The 19,082-nt window shown below is 47.5% G+C and overlaps 1 protein-coding gene across 2 annotated transcripts in view; it reads right to left on the reverse strand.

Annotated features, from left to right (window-relative positions):
* rols (rolling pebbles) overlaps positions 1 to 12,941 on the reverse strand; it is a 284,667-nt gene extending 271,726 nt beyond the window's left edge. For both annotated transcript variants that reach the window (XM_065432123.1, XM_065432120.1), the window contains exon 1: positions 12,239 to 12,941. In XM_065432123.1, coding sequence (XP_065288195.1) covers positions 12,239 to 12,347 — 109 coding nt within the window. In that variant the 5' untranslated portion in view covers positions 12,348 to 12,941. The remainder of the gene's footprint in view (positions 1 to 12,238) is intronic.
* Between the last annotated feature and the right edge of the window lie 6,141 nt (positions 12,942 to 19,082).

Genomic DNA, 19,082 nt, shown 5'->3' on the forward strand with positions numbered 1-19,082 from the left:
GCAAAGCAGTTAGAAAAAAAGCAACCTTACAAAACAAACAAACATAGACGCAAAGAAGAGATTCGACATCATAGTGCGTTGTTTCTTTTATCTTCGCCAATGCAGTGGAGTGTCCGAGGATAAAGATTTTCTCGTTTGTCTCAAATTCCACTGACCATTCTTTCTTTACGGCAAAGTACGGAAACATTTCACGAAAAATACATTTAGCATCGAATTTTCAACATAATCAATTCTGTTGTTACACTAATATCGACCTAAATTTTTAGGCAACTTTTCTGCAATTGCGCATTATAAAATTTCATTGCGATTGACTGACATTCGTGATGGTCCCGCATTTTATAAGTAAGTTTTTCACAAAAGGTGGAATAACTGTATTATATGGTCATCATTAATATTAGCGTATAAGCTTATGCCTTGTTCATTTCCTACCCTGCTAAAAGCAAGTTAGCATGAGAAGAGTGCGCGAGATATTCTTTACCATGATTTTGTTATTAAAGAGAGTTTACCACACACACACACACACGCACAGAGTTACTTGATGTCCTCAGAGCATATCACCATTGAGATGGCTCAGCTCTTCAGCACATTTCAGCCGAAATGAGATATTGAAATGCATCATGTAACTGCGCAAACAACAAGGGACAAAGAAGGAAACACACTAGGACTGGCGCGGATGCGTTTCCTGATACGAAGACAAAGAATAACGCCTACAAACGCACACGCACGCACAAAAGAAATCCACAAAGAAATGCCAGTGCAAGGAAACTTCATCACTGATGAATTGAGTATACCATGCATGTGCGGGCGATTTCGCGATGACATAGAAAGGGAGCAATGATGCCCAGAAAATATGCGCTGAAAAAGCACGCCAGCGGAGCCATCCTACAACGAAATAAAGGGAAAAGAACGCACAAGAAAATGAGAAACAGTTTTCATTACGCCGTCTTCCACTGTGTCAGAGCTTCCATTTCCTGCTCGTATAACGGGCTGCACGTAGTTGCACAGCGAGCACACGTCTGACATTTTGCGTGTGAAGCGCGAGAGAGTAGGCGGTGATACCGAGCAACACGAAGGTATAGGAGAAGCGCTCGCGCGCAGGTGGCTAATGGAAGGCGTCGAATGCGATCGAGGGCGCTGGTGAAGCGGTACGGCGTCTGAACGTCGGGAAGACGGCGATACGGAGCCTCGCGGTTCCCTCCTCTCCCTTCCCCTCCCGCGCCGTCACCTCCTCCCCTTCCTCCACAACTTTTTTCTTCATCCTTTAGGCCTTTATGTTATATCCCATCCTGCCCCGTAACGTGTTTCAACTCTGTTATAGACTGGCTTGAATTCTGCGCGAAACACGCGTAATGGCCTGTCATTCAAGCCGGAATTTTGGAATATCGAACGCCGCCTACACGCCCCTCCGGTGAAACGGAAGCGTATTATGGGCAAGCAAGGTAAAATAGGCATTTAAGCCCGGCTTCAGATTATGGCGACGAAGAATGGGGGAAAGGGAAGCGAGTGATGAAGTCGGCAGTGATACTTAGCCATCTTTTCGATCACCGTAGATGTGCGAATCTGGTCATTAAAGAGATCGTGAAAAGAAGCCTACGCATTAGCGTTTCCTTCATTTCGCACAGTGCATCGGGAACCTCAATTGAGCCCACCAGTATAATAATCAATCAGCGGTGCATATGTTTGTCACTCGTAGCGTGGCGGTGTATTCAATGGCCCGGCTATACAACATAGCTGAATTAGGTGTTTCACTGATTCAGAATGAGCTGCGTCACAAGAGGTATTCTCGTCCACTTTGATTCATCGTTGCGGCTACAGATAGTCGGAGCTCGTAATGGAGCTTGACTTTCTGCATCTGGCTTATGATTTTATTTACGTTTTACTTTTCGTCGCGGTGGTCGACTCTGTAGGAAGACGCGATGCCATATTAGCTTGATAGTTTTGATAAAAAACGACTGCATACTTTAGCATACACAGGGACTGAATACTGTGCATTACTATTTCAAAACATCCTTTAGTGACAGCTACAACGTGCCAAACATCGTGAGATGACTGGTAACTCGAGTTTTACAATGGAAAGAAAGCTTGCCCCGTCTCCCTCGCACAAGCCGCTGCTCTGTATTTCGCTGAAGGTGGAAGGTTATAGCAATTGTGCAATAGGTAATGTACGGTCACTAGGATTTACTGCGCGATGAATAAGTGATGCCCTGCCCCGTCTTCACACAGTCCACCGACTTTCGTTTGGTTTATGTATAGTTCACGTGTGCGACTCTAGAGTCGGCGCAGGCACGATATATGCGTACGTTTATGCATGCACGCTCCTCGTGACCTATACACATGCCACGCGTTCCCGATGCATCGTCTTGTGTGAATGGCGTGCCACGACCGGCCGTCGAGATCTCAGACGCGTGGCTCTATTCCCGTCTCGCCGGCTGCGCAGCAACTACGGATGTGGCGCCGACGAATCGCGCGCTCACGGCAGGCGGGCGACTCCCAGAATGGAAGGACTGCGCTGGCGGCGCATGCAGTGCTATGCCCGGCCAACGAACTCTTCTTTTCTCGCATTGCTATACACCGGCGGTCGGGAGGGTTCGCACCTCGCGCACCGCAGCACTCGTCAGCACACGCCCGCGTTTCCTCTAGCATGTTTCGCCACAACGGCCACGCGCTTCGCGTGGTTGGTTGATCGATGTTCCCGTGCGAAGACTTTTGAGTCGGCAAGACGCTCTAACGGACGACGTTGCGAAACATGATTGATAGATGGTTTCGTACCATAGGCCAGAGGACGCCACCATCGCACACGCGTAGCTCGGCAGTTGGTACGAGTTAACTAGCCCCAGCTGCACCAACCCACGAACCAGGGAGGTTGCGTGGTCGACGTGCACACGTGTGGAACTTCAGAATGCAGAGAATGGGCTTGATAATAAAAAAAATACGAAATAAGAAGGTAAAAGGAGACGTCACTCTTGAAGACTGAAAGTGAAGCATGCGAGGAAGATAAGGAGGAAAACAGGCGTAATAAAGCAGTTTCGAAAATAGCCGCCTCCGTGAAACTTTGAGCGTGCACACCTGCATGCAAAGTACAGGCTAAGCGATCTCCGTGGAATCTCGGTTGTGCAGTGATGTAACGTGCCCCGGCTATAAGCATTTTCGCAAGGCGGGCCGGAGTTGCAAAAGAATGGGCCTTATACCACAAAGATATTTTTTTTTTCTGGCTGCTTGAAGCAACCTAGAGGGGAGTAAGAAATTTAACCCTGAGATGTTGCAAGAACGACCTTTGCCAGGGATGAACGAAGTACGGGAACATAGAGCGATCGCTGGAAGGTGTCCACACATCCATCCATAGTCGCACCCTGGATTGTGACAGTTATATAAGCAGTGCCCATATTCACCAATATTTCTGTCTGTAAGCAGTTTGTGCCATTTTCCAACCGCCCGCGCTAATAATATGTCCATTACCTGGACTGACTAGTATTTCTTCTTACGGACAATCCTAGCATAAGAGCCTTTTGTTAATGCGCACCCAGACATCCCGGCAGACGTCCCGTGGGTGTAGAAGGCTCGAGTATACTTTGGTATGCGTATGTCAAGCCCGACAAAATGTCAAGTCCTTGAATTCAGACAGATACATGCCAGAACAAATCCTACTTCAGTCAAGGAAGCGTAATAAGAGAAAAAAAAACTATTACTGAACGCATGTATTGGAAATATGCGGCTAGGTGTTCAAACGCAATGACGAAGAAGCACAGCGGCGTGCAATCCGCCATAGATAAAAGAGGGAAGGCGAACAGCAGCGCCGAATACCGACTTTCATGTTTCGTTGCTCTGCTAAAACGGGAACAGGTTCTAGCTACACAGGAATCGACGCAATGAATTCTACAGTGCTATCCTCTGCAGGATTTGCCATTACATTTCTAGTGAATGTGATCAGGGCGCATACTTCCTATACTGACATATATAACTACCACGTTCACCTTTGGAAGAACAAGAACACCGCTAGAGTGTTAGCCATCAATTCATCTGCTCAATTATTGAGTTTATATGTGTTTGACGTCGATCGAACTGATGTCAAACACCCAGCTAGTTTTAATAATAATTCAACCGTTCCGAACGCGTTTATCAAATTTTATTTTCAAGAGCGGATGGTAACATGTCTACCTACGTGCGCTGAGTCAACAGGGACAACCCAACACATTTTTTTTTTCATTTGGGAAATAGACAACGTCGAGTCCCTGTTTTCTTTAATGCATATATAAGTACTTGATCTGATGCAACGACATCTTACTTTATAACGCGTCAGCCAGAACCTTACGCCACGTTGAGGTATCTGAAATGTTTTCTTAGCACGCCGTATTTCGTTGCATGCTGACGGTAATGGTATACGGAGAACGTGCTTGCAGCCACTTTCACAACGCTGGAAATTTGTTTTGGGATAGTGATACCCAGCGCCAAACATTTCTGGCTGCAACGTTCAATTGTCTTTTCGTTATCAAGTATGCTTTGATTTTAAAAGCACATGATTCTTTACCTCCGTGACCGTAAGCGGGAAGTCCAACAAAGATGCTATCTTGTTACATCTCGGAGTAGCGGAAAATAAGCAACCAACGAGTGGATACGGGACCAGCAGGATACAACATCCTCACGCTTCAATATTCCCTATTTCCTGTGAACAGGCCGGCTTTCTATTTCCCCGATGTATAATAACTTCCTCTCGGTCGTTGATTGCAAAAACCTAATTTGTTCCTTTCGAAAGCGGGCAAAAACGCCCCACGAAATTGAAGCGCGGGGCGTATGAACTGCACTTTAAATGGTTGTGGCGCAAGACAGCGGCCAAATTTAGAAGCTTCAGGCCGGATCGATATGGTCTTAAACATCCTCAGTGCAGAAATTGAATCAAAGTTCCGATAGATGAAGCAGCAGCGCGCTTGTCACGCAGCCTATGAAAAGAAAGAGACGACGTAAAACGAAAGTGAATATTGCTAGCCACAGGCTGCCCTACTTTTTTTAACGTTCGACGGCAAGATGAGTGGCCGCAGCATATATGGGAATCAATTTTGTTTCCCTCCTCTTTCCGTAGAGATTACGGGGCGAGTCGCAGGGCAACGCCCTCTCGTCATAAACCGACGCCCATTCAGGGCGAAGCATCGCCCAGAATTTTCGTCCTTCATTTCTCTTCTGGTCTAAAGCATTGGGATTCAGCCAGTGCTTCCAAGTTTTAGGCAAGAGAGTGGACCAGAAAAATAAAAGAGAAGGAATTGCATACGCTTTCTCTCTCTCACGCTCCGATACCGGAAGACATCCGCATTACCGCTTTATATGGGCCAGCTGTCCTTTTTAGTCAGTCGCTATTGTAGACGTTATGCAATTTCGTGCGTGTCTTCGTTCTCTGGAAAATTTTGACAATATCCCATTAGCTTAAGGGCACTCCACAAAGCCCGGTGTATCATTCTTGCTACGCTGAGTTTGATGCCTCAAATTTCTTCTTTAAGCACAGGAAACCTAACGAAAAGCCCACACTATAGATTAATCGATCTTTCAGCGCACACCCGTTTGTCAGCCATCTTATCGCTGTATGTGTTTCATCTCTAAAAAGCTTTAAACATGGCACACTTGTACACCTCTCGAGTACGTAAACAAGCCCGTTGAAGCATTCAGTGCATTATATATATATATATATATATATATATATATATATATATATATATATATATATATATATATATATATATATATATATATATATATATATATATATATATCCATTGCCTGTGTTTTCGTCAATTCCCGTACTCCTGCTTATCCATCTTCATTAAAAATGAAAAACCGCCGGTTGGAGAACATTGCGAGAAACTCACGTATCTCATGACTTCGCATTCTATTACCGTCATAAGAATTTATCACGAACCTACTATCCTGCGTGAGGACTACGCTTAGAATTGAAGCAAAGCGCGTGACCGGTCTACTTGGTTATCCACTTTAACATGCAGCCCATCAGCAGACTAAATACTGACAAAAACAGAGACGGGCACACAAGCGCTATGTGTCCGTCTCTCTCTTCTTTCTTTTTGCCAGTGTTTCGTCCGCTGGTGTGCTGCATATTATTATTACTAAGGCCCGCGCTCGCAGTCCCTTTCCAGCTAACACGAAATGCTACTGTAGCCAAGCAGACCACGCAATAACTCATGATGACACACGAGACCCACAACCGTTCCTGACGCCGTCGCGATTCGCCTCCAGAGGCACCGTGACAGCGTTTCGTGTGCACCGCTGGACCCGCATGGGACGACGACGGCCCGTCAAGTCGTCGCGTGTTCATCACCGCGTGGACGCAGCGCACGCCCAGACGCGTCGGCCAGCGGTGCGGTGCCCGCTGCGCCGGGCCGGCGGGGACTGGCGGGTTTAAGCTCCGCGAGACGGGGTCTTCGACCCGGCAAAGCGAGTTCGTTCTCCGGGAATGCGCCGCCAGCACTTCGTCTTGCCGACTATATCGAGCTCTGCCGGCAGGGAGAGAAGTCCCGTGACGTCACCTCACGGAGCCGGCCACACGCGTTAGAAGAAAATGACCTGGCTTCGTGCGCGCCGCGCGCGAGCCAATCGGAACGAGGCAAAAGCATTGGTGCCGCTTCAGCCGGTGAGCTCATTACTCTGAACATACACAAAGCATCAAAACAATGACGGTGTGCGCGCTGTTTTTGAAGCAGCCTTACTTGCGTTCCTGCGAGCTCCTTTCCTCAGTTGCCTGACCCTTCCCTTCACCACTCCACCTATCCCCACCCAGCTCAACCGGGGTTCGAGCGTTGTTTGAAAAGTGACAGAAAGTATATAAGTTCAGAGCGGAAGTGGAAAGCGGCCCCAGAGTGAAAGTGGCTCGGCGCCAAACGGTTCGAAGAATTCGTAGCATGCACGTGGTTCCGCTCGTCAAACTGCTATACGTTTGTCCAGCTTCCATGATGTTGCAAGCAATGAAACACCAAGAAAAAAGAAACGTGTGCTTGAGGAAGACGTCGTGGTAGATCAACTTTTCCGGGTCACGTGTCAACGTGCCCCTTTTAGCGACGGGGAGAGGGAAGACCAGCCTAACAATGAGGTTAGCTCTTTAGTGAGCGCCCAGTGTTACCGTTTTCTTGAAGATATCTTGAAGCGTTTGCGCCTGCACTCAATAAGAGGCTGTTATTCCTTTACTGTCTGTCATTCAATAATTTCCTTTCTGTAGCGTTTTCAATCTTGCATCTGCACAACCACGTGTATCGCTATTTATTTATTTATTTATTTATTTACACGAACTACAGCCATATTATAGCACTATAACTACAGTGGGAACAGTAAACTAGCATACAAGGCAAACACAAGTGAACAGTCTGAAAGCAGTTAACATAGGCAAGTGAACGCAAGCAAAAACAAGAAAAAAAATAATTACAGTGAAGATAATCTACACATTTGAGAAGTACTCTCCTGCGGCGACTAAAAGCGTATTTAATGGCAAGGTACGATTGGGACGGGATAGTGAGTTCCAGTGTTGTATTTTACGTGCAAAAAAGAAAGAAAGAAACAGTCTGCGCAAAAAAAAAGGTATGAAGTCCAAAAAATGGGAACTACTACTACAATATTCTTTATTAAGTGTAATGCAGCCGCAGCCGCAATAAATACCAGAGATGGAGTAAATGACGACATGTCGAAGCTTTAGAGGTTCAGTGTGATAACGCAGCAAGAGTGGTTGGAATTTTAGGGAATGCTGTGTCTCTATAGCTGAAAAACTGTAATCATTTCATATGAAACAAATATATTTGTTTTGCACAGATTCAAGTGAAGTTATTTCATGCTATTTAATGGGTACCAAACCACATAGGCGTATTCAAGAAAGGGATGAATTATTGTTTTATATAAGAGCAGCTAGTATCGCGCGAGGCATCTATTATGTGTCCCAGCTGAGAGCCAAGCTGTCCGACGAAAAAAAAAAAAAAGACAGGGTGTAACATGCGATCTTAGGACTTGCAATGTTCAGCCTTGAGACCTCTGACGATCGAAAACCGTAGTTTTATAGTTGTATTTTGCACCGTGCTTTTGAAATTTTTTTTCTCATTGAACAGCTTAGCAAAGTTAGCTGGGACACACAGTATAGTGAAAATGAGACGGAATTGACCTGATTTAAAAGTGCTTTCTTGTTTACAAATTTGATGTGGTTAGACCAAGGAAGATTTTCTGTGAAAATAAAGAAATACTTATACTGAAACACTCGTGCTAGCTTAACGCCATTCAAAGAATGATCAAGAAGGAAGGGGTTACATCGGTTAATAAATGAGATAACAACTGTTTTACTGCAATGAATATTCATTTGCTATATTTTACACCCCGCAAAAAAGAACAGAAGGGATTCAAGAAGCCGATAATTGTCAGTAATGGAATTAATAATTTCATCAGCATAAAGCGCTATTTTAGATAAGGTGTTACGTGTCTGATCATTGATATAGATTAAATATAGTAAGATATCTAATACCGGGATGCCGGACGTAACCCTAATAGTACATGAACTAACAGAAATTAAAGAAACAAATAGTGAGCGACACTTAGGAATACTGGCAATCCAAGAAACAAGGCGGGGTTATTTAAAATGGCGTTCAATTTTACGAGTAACTTAGAACAAAAGTAGAGAGCTGAAAATTCCTGATCTTTTCTCGCCAACAATTTATTAAGCATTTTTTGGAAAGCTATTCATACAGCATCCATTCATTATAGGGAAGTTTGCGTGCAACCAGACTATAAGAACGATAAGGGGCTATTGGTGCAGTTTTTTAATGGTAACTAGTGATCTTGTGTGTGAGACTGAACCCTTATAGTTAACTGTCCTTTTCACTAGTCAGTAAAGGCATAATGTTCCTTCTGTAAAAACATGCGTCTGCGTTTGGCTATATATGTGACGTGCGATTCGATGTTCGATACTTACTATTCGTATTCGACCGAGTTGATATTCGGCCATCTCTCATTTCAATAATGTGTTGTAGTGGCCTCCCGCTATATATGTTTCTTTCCATCGCTGTCATTAAACAGTTCTTCGTCGGTGCTTCATGTATGCCTAGTGCCCTAAGTCTTGACGTCCTTGTCCACAGTGTTGCTTCGCAGCCCAGGGGCAATATAGCTTAAATTATTCCAATATGCTTTTGTTCCAATCTCCTGACGTCACACTTGCGTCTGAACAGGTCAATCAAGCGCTCTCCTCGATCATAGGAGGTCACTTTTGCTTGCTTTAAAAACGAATAACATTGCCTACACTGAGCGGATTGTCTTATATAATTGGCTGATAAGAGGCGAGGAGCACGGCTCAAGTGGAGAGGGATTCGATGGGGCCGAGCCACTGCACTGAAAATCGATAACCGGATGAAGAGTGTGAAGCCGGCGTATGCGATTGGTCCGCTTTGTCTTACTTGGCTTGCGGCGGCTGATCTAAAATCACGGCGGCATGCAACGGAAGCTTAAGAATTACACTAAAACGGATCCTCAGCAAAGAGGCGTTGGCAGAACGAGGTCGTAAACGTGCCTAAAGTGCTCGAAAACGTTACAAGGCCGAGCAAGAAGTTTTACTACACGTAAATAAACCCACGCTCTCCGGCACGTGCGGTTAGCCAGTGCCGGAATGATTGGCGGCAACCATCTTTTATTCCTTTCGGAACGGGGCAGGCTGCGGCTATTCCGAAGAAAATTCAGTTTTGTTCGGCATAATAATGCATTTTTAACGCGCACACTTCACTTTGACCCGGTGAGTTTTCGCTGTTTTGTGACGTCGCGTGAAAGGCAGGTGAAGTGGGTGCAGCCCGAAAACTCTTGACCAGTAGTGGAGGGCTAATGGGGAAAAGGCGTCGAATCAGGAATAACAATTTTTTTCTTTTGTTCGGTCAAATCATGCATAATCAGCGTGTAAACGGCATATCAGATGGAGAGCTATCGCGGTTTTCGTGACGTCACGTGACAGACAGGTGAAGCGGGGGTGGCCCGAAAACGTTTTTGACCAGTCGCGGAGGGCTGATTGCAGAATTGGAATATAAAAGTTTGGAATAGCCTTTACGTTATAGCGCCCCAGTACTCCATCATCCTTAAATTCAAGGTTTCAGCTTTTCCCTCGCTGAAGATGAGAACGGCGTTACATGTTCTTGTGCCTTGTAGTTACTTCGGTCTGACGTATAGTATCTACCGTGTGTGCTAGCTCAGTTCAGCCAAGCTGTTGAAAAAAAGAAAGAAGAAAGATATATTAATAAAAGAACGTGCAAAATTTAACTTTAACGTCTAGTGTGTTCGATCGTCAAAGGTATGACGACGGAACACCTTAGAACTTGAGGTCGTATCTTGCACCATATTTAAAAACATAATATTTCATTTTGGTTGAACAGCTTGGCTGAAGTTAGCTGGGACACCCTATATAGTCACTGTTGCTGTTTATTATCGGTGACGTTGTGCAACGTTCATCTGTCTGAAGAAACCACTATTCCAAAATTGTAGCTCAAATAATTTTTAAAAATGAAAAGGGAAACAGATCAAACGACAGAACATTATAAATAGGAAAAAAGATAGAAACAATTCAAAACTTTTTTTTTGAGTTACAGATATTCACACATGCCGCATCCCTTCATTTGGATAAAAGGGGAAACTGACCTTCTGCATCAACGCTTCCAGTCTTGCGTGCTTCAAGGAAAACATGTCTGTGATCTGTGCAGGCTAATATTGTATTTGACTGGAATAACGCACGGAAGAACTCATTCAGAATTTTAATACAAATATTCAACCGTCAGATGAGGTATCAAGGCTGACTGCCAAGAGAAGTAACTTCAACGACTCCTAGACCCAGCCTGACGTCTGCGGCGTCCTTAAATTATTGCAAGCAGACGACGCAAATATGCATGCAGTGTGATCGGTGGAAACACTAACTTATAAAGCAGGTTGTGAAGAATGGCAAAGAGAGCAGTTAAAAAAGAAAAAAAAAAGAGACGCACTTCGCTGCGCACGGCAGTTCAGAAAACAGGCACAGCGGTGTCGTCAGAATTCCGAGTGACACGACTCGGAAAGGAAAGAAGAGCGGCCGCGTGGATCAAATGCAAGCAGATAGCAACGCAGGCTGGGGCGCACCGGAGAGTGTAATTTGCATTTCACATATGGTTGGACTTCATACGTAGCGGTCGGAAACGCAGCGTTACTTGAGCATGCCGCAGACCGCAGCTTGACAAAGTGTGTTTCCTTGTGGAACGCCGCCGGCGACCGTTGAAGCACTCCTGTCCACAGCAAAAGTGCTTTCTTTCCCCGGAAATTTTTGTTTCGTAACAGCCGTGATGGCTTAGATATTTTGGTTCTTTTTCCTTATTTCTGAAGTCAGCATCAGTGGTATTAAATTTTAAAGGGCACAGTGTACATTTAACTTCTGTGTCACGCTTTAAATGATGTAGCATGACGCTCCGCAGCGCAATTACCCGTGGTTCATTTCTGTAAATTATGCTTCGATTGATGTAAACTTGGGACCTGGCGAAAATCGTTCGGAGCATTCAAACTCATACAGATATTGCAGTCATTCTAGTTAAGGAGCACCGGTTACCTCTAAAATACAGAACTGTGCAGCTTTATACCAAGTACCGTATACTTGGAATGTACTATTCGCCACACCCTTCTATTTCGTGTCCCCTCGTGTGGACTCAATGCTGAACTCTTCGGGGCAGTGGGTAGCACATCTTACGGCGAGCTGAAACTGCCTTTCCATAAGCGGTGCTTCCCTGTTGGCAGCCAATTACCTGACGATCCAATGCGGTAAATCCGAACAGCCCACGTCTCGTCCCATATGGGGCTGTCCGCTATCGGTTGTATGAGCACATGAGCTGGGCATTATCTGAGGTTACTTTTGTTTCCGCCAGGTAGGTAAGCATGCAGGAAGTCCGGAATGCGGACGGCGATGCAATCGCTGCTAACGCGGGATGACATCCGTAGTAATTGCACCACATGCCATTTCGTCGAGAAATACAAGGTATATACGTGGCCTTCCCCCGTGTACACGCCACAGCCTTTCAAAGAAGTTGCGCAATAGTTACGTCTCGGAACGATTGGCTTGCCAATCGTGGCTGAGCACGAAGACCATGCTTTGATTGCTGAGGAATCGTTTCGTCACTCCAGTGATAAAAATACATAACAAACGGTCACATATATAGATAGAAAAATATATCGAGAGGAGGAGAGGGCGGTGAAAAGCGAGAAAAGGGTAGCGCTCACTTACTCTTCTTTCCTTTCCAAAGTCTCCGAAGAGGCTGTAGGATGTCGACTCCGTGGAAATTCCAAAGCACCGTGGAGGCGGCGAACAGCACGAGGCACTTCTGAGAAACCATCGTAGCGTTGGGGTCGTCGGTACGGCTTGTTCCTCAGATCACCGTTGTCAAGCCCCCGCCAACTTCTTCGCCTTTCCAGTTCTGACGGGAAGGGAGCGAAACATACGTACGAAAGGCTGTTACAGTTGCGTAGGGTCGTCGTTCTCTTGTTTCAAGAACAGGACGGTGAATTAAAGAAAAGCGTCCACAACGTTGTTGAAAGGTAGCAAGTTCCACAAAAGGAAATCAAACAACGCCTTCTTCAGTAAGGAAGGTAGTCGTCGTTACAGTCGTCGTTGTCTTCATCGGTGTGCACAGTTACCTGTGCCGTGAGGTCGAGGCGGCGAAGAAAGGTTCGATGAGGGCGAAGTTCGATGATTCGTATGCGTGACTCGTATGCGTGACTCGTATGCGTGATAAAAAAGGAAACACGACTACTAAGGCTCGGGTTAGTTTCGTTATCGCTTGACGAAGTTATTCGGCTATAAAGAGCAATAAAAAAAGATAAGTGGATGAAAGGAAAAGTAAATCGCCTTGACTCAAAGCACCGGTTTTCTCGAAGCGAGGAGAAAACGCGCGGTGCAGTTTGAGCCCGGTGCCGGCTCTTTGGGCGCGAGCCGCGGCCCGCCGCGTTCTTTTATACAGCGGTCTGTGGACCCGCTAGGCTAAAAATGCCCTCCACTAGCGGGTCGTCGACGCCGCGGGCCGACAGTAGTCTAGGCACTTCCTGTTTCGGGGTTCCCTCGCCCTTTCGGCAACCCTTTCGCTCGCCGACATTTTTTTAACGTCTCCTTGCTTGCTTCTGTTTTGCTTCCCGTCTTTCTCTGCACGTTGCAGCTTAACGTTTACCACCAATGCGTCTGTTAGTTTACTTTCAAGCAATTGTTTGCGTTTAAAACAACGTTCAAGTATATACTCGCTACATGCGCCTGTGGAAAGCAGCACATGTTTTATGGGTTGCTGCATTTCGATATTGTATCGCTTGCTTGTTGAACAGCTCTCTTGATGGCTTTTCAGAATGCCTAAAGTTCTTGAGTGTGCGCGTTATGCGTACTGTCAAAACGTCGTTTAACCTGATTTTTTTTTATACCGTGTGAAGCTACAGAGAAGAAATACGGCGGTTTCATTCTACTGAGTGTACAAGCCTCGATAAGCGAATTCTTTTCAATCGCGAGATGTTCGAGTGCAGCGTGTAACAGCAAACCAGCGCTTCCCTTTATGCTCCCTCGTGCTTCGTGCTTCGACCATCGCTCGAAAAGGTCAAGACAGGTTTAGTTTAACGAGCATCGAAAGTTGCCCGTACAGCGAAGGTCACAATTCACGACCAAAGGAGATCACCGCCGCGCGCTCGTTGTCGCGTGCGAACAAGAAACGTTTTGCGCGTCGTGCGACGCCGCAGACGCGCGGCAACTGATTTGCAATCCTTGCTGCGCGAGTGCTCGGGAGTTGCTCGCGCTCACCGCACTCCAGACGTAAAGGAGAGGCGAGGCCAGACGACGGCGTGGGCAGAGACGGCGCAAGTAATCAGGCAAAAAAGAAAGACCCGTGACTCACTTTGAGAGAAGAAAGAGAGGAAAAAAAAAATACCTGCGCGTCTCTCCCCTCGCAGAAATCTCGGCAAGCCTATTTCGGTTCCAAAGTACGAAAGGAGGCAGTCCGCGTTGACGCAGAGGGTCGCGCTTTGTATGCGGCGAGCGCACGAGGCAAGTTCGCTTTGCTATTCGCTCGGGCGGACGCCGCACTGCATTCTTTTTTCTTTCGTTCCGCGTCAGCCTCTTCGCCTTTGTTTCCACGATGGCTGCATTTCTTATTGTTGGATATTTTATCCACTGGCACTCGCTCCGCCCTAGAGTGTTTGTAGGTTTTATGTTGACTTCTTCATGTAATTTTCCTTCTGCCTCTTGTTATGGAATCCCAACCGGTGCCGCCAGTGTTACGAACTTCAACCGCTGCACCACGATAACGGCTTTGTGGTCCCGTAGCGCTCGTCACCCGTTTCGTGACAGAGCGTTGGTAGCGAAGACTTCGAGCCTGGCGTCGATGAGAATAACAAAAGGGACTTTATACATTATATACAGGTTATCATACAGGACATGAACGGATCGGCACTGGGGCCGAGAGCTCACACAAACGCGACTGTTCTCGCACGACGGCGTCCGGCGAAAACGCGTGACACATCTCACCCCAGTCGGGAGCGACCCTCTCTCCAGGTGGGGTCGGCAGATCCTGTTTTCGAGCGGCGTGTCGCTGCTTTTATAATCCCCGAGGCCCATTGTCACTCAACCGGCCCAATACAAAGTCAGCACACGACGGTCGTCCGAGGGGTCCAACCAGCGACCGCGCTGGCCACCCGGTTCAAAGTTCGCGCGCGCGGTGACCTCCAGGCAAGGGAGGTGCGGCGCCGGGCCGTCTGGCACACGCGGACACGTCTAAACACGCTGAGGCTTCTCCCGCACGACGGCGCAGCCTCTTGTCTTGTGAAGGGAGAATTATGGCGCTCGCAGGATAGATTCCGCATCTTGCAGATTCGGAATCCGGGCTTGTGGTAATGGCACAACAGCATCCCCGCCCTCAGATAAGGCGCCGGGAAGACGAGCTGCCTCCACGTGGCTCGGATGCCAGGCGCGCACGTTCGTCAGGCTCGTCCAAGTTCACGTCCAGTGTCGGGACGCCAGGTAACCTCACGTGCCCAGGTCCGACTCGCCAGGACAGGAGCTCTGCTCACCACGTCGTCGCCAAGGCACCTTGACCAGCTCCGCTCGGGTCGTTCCTAAGACCTTGCTTCTCGCCACTGGTCCCGCTTGGTCGTTCTGCAGCTTGCAAAACCGACCGGCAAAAGGCAACACCCAACACGAACAAGTGCCCTCTGTCTCCCGTCAAACACCAGACAAGGCCATAATTCAAATCAACCTAACTAAATTGTTTTCCCCTTTTTTCTCCCGCTGCAACAAGAGGCAGGTGTACGATCTAGCACACAAGGCTTAAACAATCAGTTTTCAAATCAACAACACACCAAAATAGAAACAATTATTAATCAGCAATAATAATTACAAATAGAATGGTCCCCTTGAAATCGCTTTGGACCAAAAACATACTTCTGAGGAAGCAAATGAGGTCATTCATTTTTCCCGGCGATATTTTCGCGGAATCTGAAGCTGCTTATATTTGCGACCCTGCTTATCCGTGTAGCGGCGGTACAATAAGCCAGGTTCCTTGCCAAATGAAACCCCCTTTTTTTCCACTCCCCGTTTGACGCTCTTCCTCAGATCGGCTAATGAACAATCTTCCTGTTGCTCGCGAATCAGACTTTTTCTTTCAACTGCAGCCTGCTCCTGCCGGCTGGCGGAAACCGGAGCGAGTGCGGAGCCCGCGTCGCCTAATTGCGGCGTCGAGTCTATATCGCGGCTAGCACTGCACGCGTCACTCCCACTCACTTCCAGGACCCGCTCGTCTAGGCCAGCCTCCGAGCTCTGCCTCTCCCGTGACTGCTCGCCACTCAAGTTACCGTGATCGGTCCGTGTGCCGCACCGCCTTTCGCTTCCCGACGCTAAGTCAAGTTCCCTCGACAGCGGGCGCGCTTTGGATCGCGTGGGGGCCATGTACGCCACGTCGGCAAAGAATGATTTGCCCTGATCCCTCAGCAGCTGCTCCGAGCTATTTGAGAAGAGGTAGGAAAATTGCTCCGGGAGGGCGGCTGACACAGCGGCTTCGGTGTTAAGTTTCCCAAATTCTCCTTCAATGCTAACCGTTGCGATCGGTAAACAGACACTCTCCTTCTCGGCCACTTGCCGTATCCTAACGCACTCTCCCGTAAAATCACTCGAGGAGACGAAAGACGGGTGAACAACGTCCATAGTTGCTGCAGAGTCCCGCAGTGCTCGGCACTTCTTGCCGTTTACCTTAATTTCCTGCACATAGGGCTCCAATAGACGTATGTTTTTGTGAGTTTCCTGTATCGTTGCAAAAGCAATTCTCTCTGGGCAGCTTGCAGCGATGTGCCCTTGCTTTTTGCAATTATAGCAGGTTAACGGTTTCCGTTTTTCAAAAAAACGCGTCGTATCATTTCGCTGTTTTGTTGCAAAAGCAATTTTCTCTGGGCAGTTCCCAGCGATGTGCCCTTGCTTTTTGCAATTGTAACATTTCCGTTTTTCGGGCTTTCCGGAAAACCCATCTCTCCTATCTGCCTTTTCTACGCGCACTGCCTTGCTGTGCAAGCTGCGGCGGGTGTAATACTCTTCCGCTAACTCTGCTGCCTTGTTTAGCTTAACCTCCTTTAGCCTATCTTGCAGCCAGAGCCGGACATCCTCATCAATGCAACGGTAGAACTGCTCCAACGCGATGCATTCGACAATTTTGTCGCGGTCGTCGTAAACCTCTTCGCCCTTCAGCCATTCCACCAAGTCGGCTTTTAGACGAAACGCGAAGTCAACATTCGACTCCTTACCCTTTTTTGCATACCGGAACCTCTGCCGGAAAGCTTCGGGCGACAATTTGTACTTCCGCAGTAGCGCTTCCTTCACATCACTGTAGCTCTCAAACGCCTCTTTCGATAAGCAAGTTATTACGTCTGATGCCTCCCCAGGAAGCAACGCTAACAGATTCTGTGCCCAGAGGGATCGCTCAATGCTATTCCGTTCGCACACGTGCTCAAATTTCACGAGGTATTTGGCCATATCCTCTCCGACGACAAAGGGTGGAAGTTGATCGCGTATTCTTGGAACGTTAGAAGTGAGACTAGGCGCTGGCGAGCTATTTCGGGTCTCCAACTCTTTCATTTTAAGCTCGTGCTCACGAATCTCTCTCCTTTCCTCCTTTTCCTCCTCGCGACGTTGCTGTTCTCTCCTTTCCTCCTTTTCCTCCTCGCGACGTTGCTGTTCTCTCCTTTCCTCCTTTTCCTCCTCGCGACGTTGCTGTTCTCTCCTTTCCTGCTCGCAACGTTCCTTCTCCTCCCTTTCCCGACGTTCATTGATACCCGCCAAGGCCTCAGCGGCTTCCTCAGCCGTTACGTCCCCAGTCCTCATGACCTCAAGGATCGCATTCTTTCTTTTGGTTGAGCCCAACTCAATGCCCAACTCCTCACAAATTTCGAGAAGTTCCTTCACCTTGTACTTCTCCATCGTTCACACTGTCCTCCTGCTGTTTACCCTTTTTGAATATACCTGCCGTACGCTACTATAACACTACTAGTAAGACATATGCAAGTATTTCACACACTGCCCTGTTTACCCTCTCAGCATCCCCTGGTTTTCAAAACACTCTTACTAGGCTTGAAACACACAAGGTTAAACACAATGCAACACCAAGTCAATCCCTGAGCTACTATAACCTGTGTCAGAGAAAGTCTGGTGTTTGAGGTAAACTTCAGGCACTCACCGCGCCGAGGTAGCTGATGCCGGTCAATCCCGTAGCTGCCATCCAGTGTTATGGTATCCCAACCGGTGCCGCCAGTGTTACGAACTTCAACCGCTGCACCACGATAACGGCTTTGTGGTCCCGTAGCGCTCGTCACCCGTTTCGTGACAGAGCGTTGGTAGCGAAGACTCCGAGCCTGGCGTCGATGAGAATAACAAAAGGGACTTTATACATTATATACAGGTTATCATACAGGACATGAACGGATCGGCACTGGGGCCGAGAGCTCACACAAACGCGACTGTTCTCGCACGACGGCGTCCGGCGAAAACGCGTGACACATCTCACCCCAGTCGGGAGCGACCCTCTCTCCAGGTGGGGTCGGCAGATCCTGTTTTCGAGCGGCGTGTCGCTGCTTTTATAATCCCCGAGGCCCATTGTCACTCAACCGGCCCAATACAAAGTCAGCACACGACGGTCGTCCGAGGGGTCCAACCAGCGACCGCGCTGGCCACCCGGTTCAAAGTTCGCGCGCGCGGTGACCTCCAGGCAAGGGAGGTGCGGCGCCGGGCCGTCTGGCACACGCGGACACGTCTAAACACGCTGAGGCTTCTCCCGCACGACGGCGCAGCCTCTTGTCTTGTGAAGGGAGAATTATGGCGCTCGCAGGATAGATTCCGCATCTTGCAGATTCGGAATCCGGGCTTGTGGTAATGGCACAACACTCTATGCAGTCCACATGCTGATTATGTTGGCAGACGTCGTTACCAATCCTATTAGTTTGTTTGTTTATTTAAGTGAATAGTGTGCACCTGAGGTTCGAACAAAGCGCCTACCCTTCCAATAATGGTTACGATGCATACAAACAAAGCAATACACATTAATCAGCACCATACCAAAAGCTACGAAAAAGTCCAAGTTTGATCGGTCATTTGTTGGTGAGGTGAGTCCGCTGAGAGGTTCTAGTCTATTATTGTACGCGAGAAGGAGGAAAAACTTAAAACGTGCCTGTTCTTGTGAAACATTTCCAGATTTTTGGTTGGGTTGTTTCCAGGAAATCTCTGATGCAACACCGCCTCCTTCCAACACCGTGGTCGAAACGGTTGGTGTCACTCATTTCCTTTGCGTTGTCGGACAAACCAACTACCAGCACGAAATCCAATGTCTCTCTCTTTAATAAATACAGAGGAATTAACCTTTAGTTAGCTTCACGTTCGCAAGAGTTTTGTTCCTTAGGGATTTACAGTCCGTTTCAATGTCGTATTTGATGAAGACGAAAGCCGTACGTGAACCCCAACTAGTTCGAGCTAGATAAATCCAGTCTTTATCCGAATATACGGACATTCATTCGACCATCGAGAGAACAGGAAAGAGCATGACGCTGGTTGATAGACTAATGCCATC

This window comes from Dermacentor albipictus, chromosome 4 (assembly GCF_038994185.2).
Source record: "Dermacentor albipictus isolate Rhodes 1998 colony chromosome 4, USDA_Dalb.pri_finalv2, whole genome shotgun sequence".
In the NCBI taxonomy this organism is placed as follows: Eukaryota; Metazoa; Arthropoda; class Arachnida; order Ixodida; family Ixodidae; genus Dermacentor; species Dermacentor albipictus.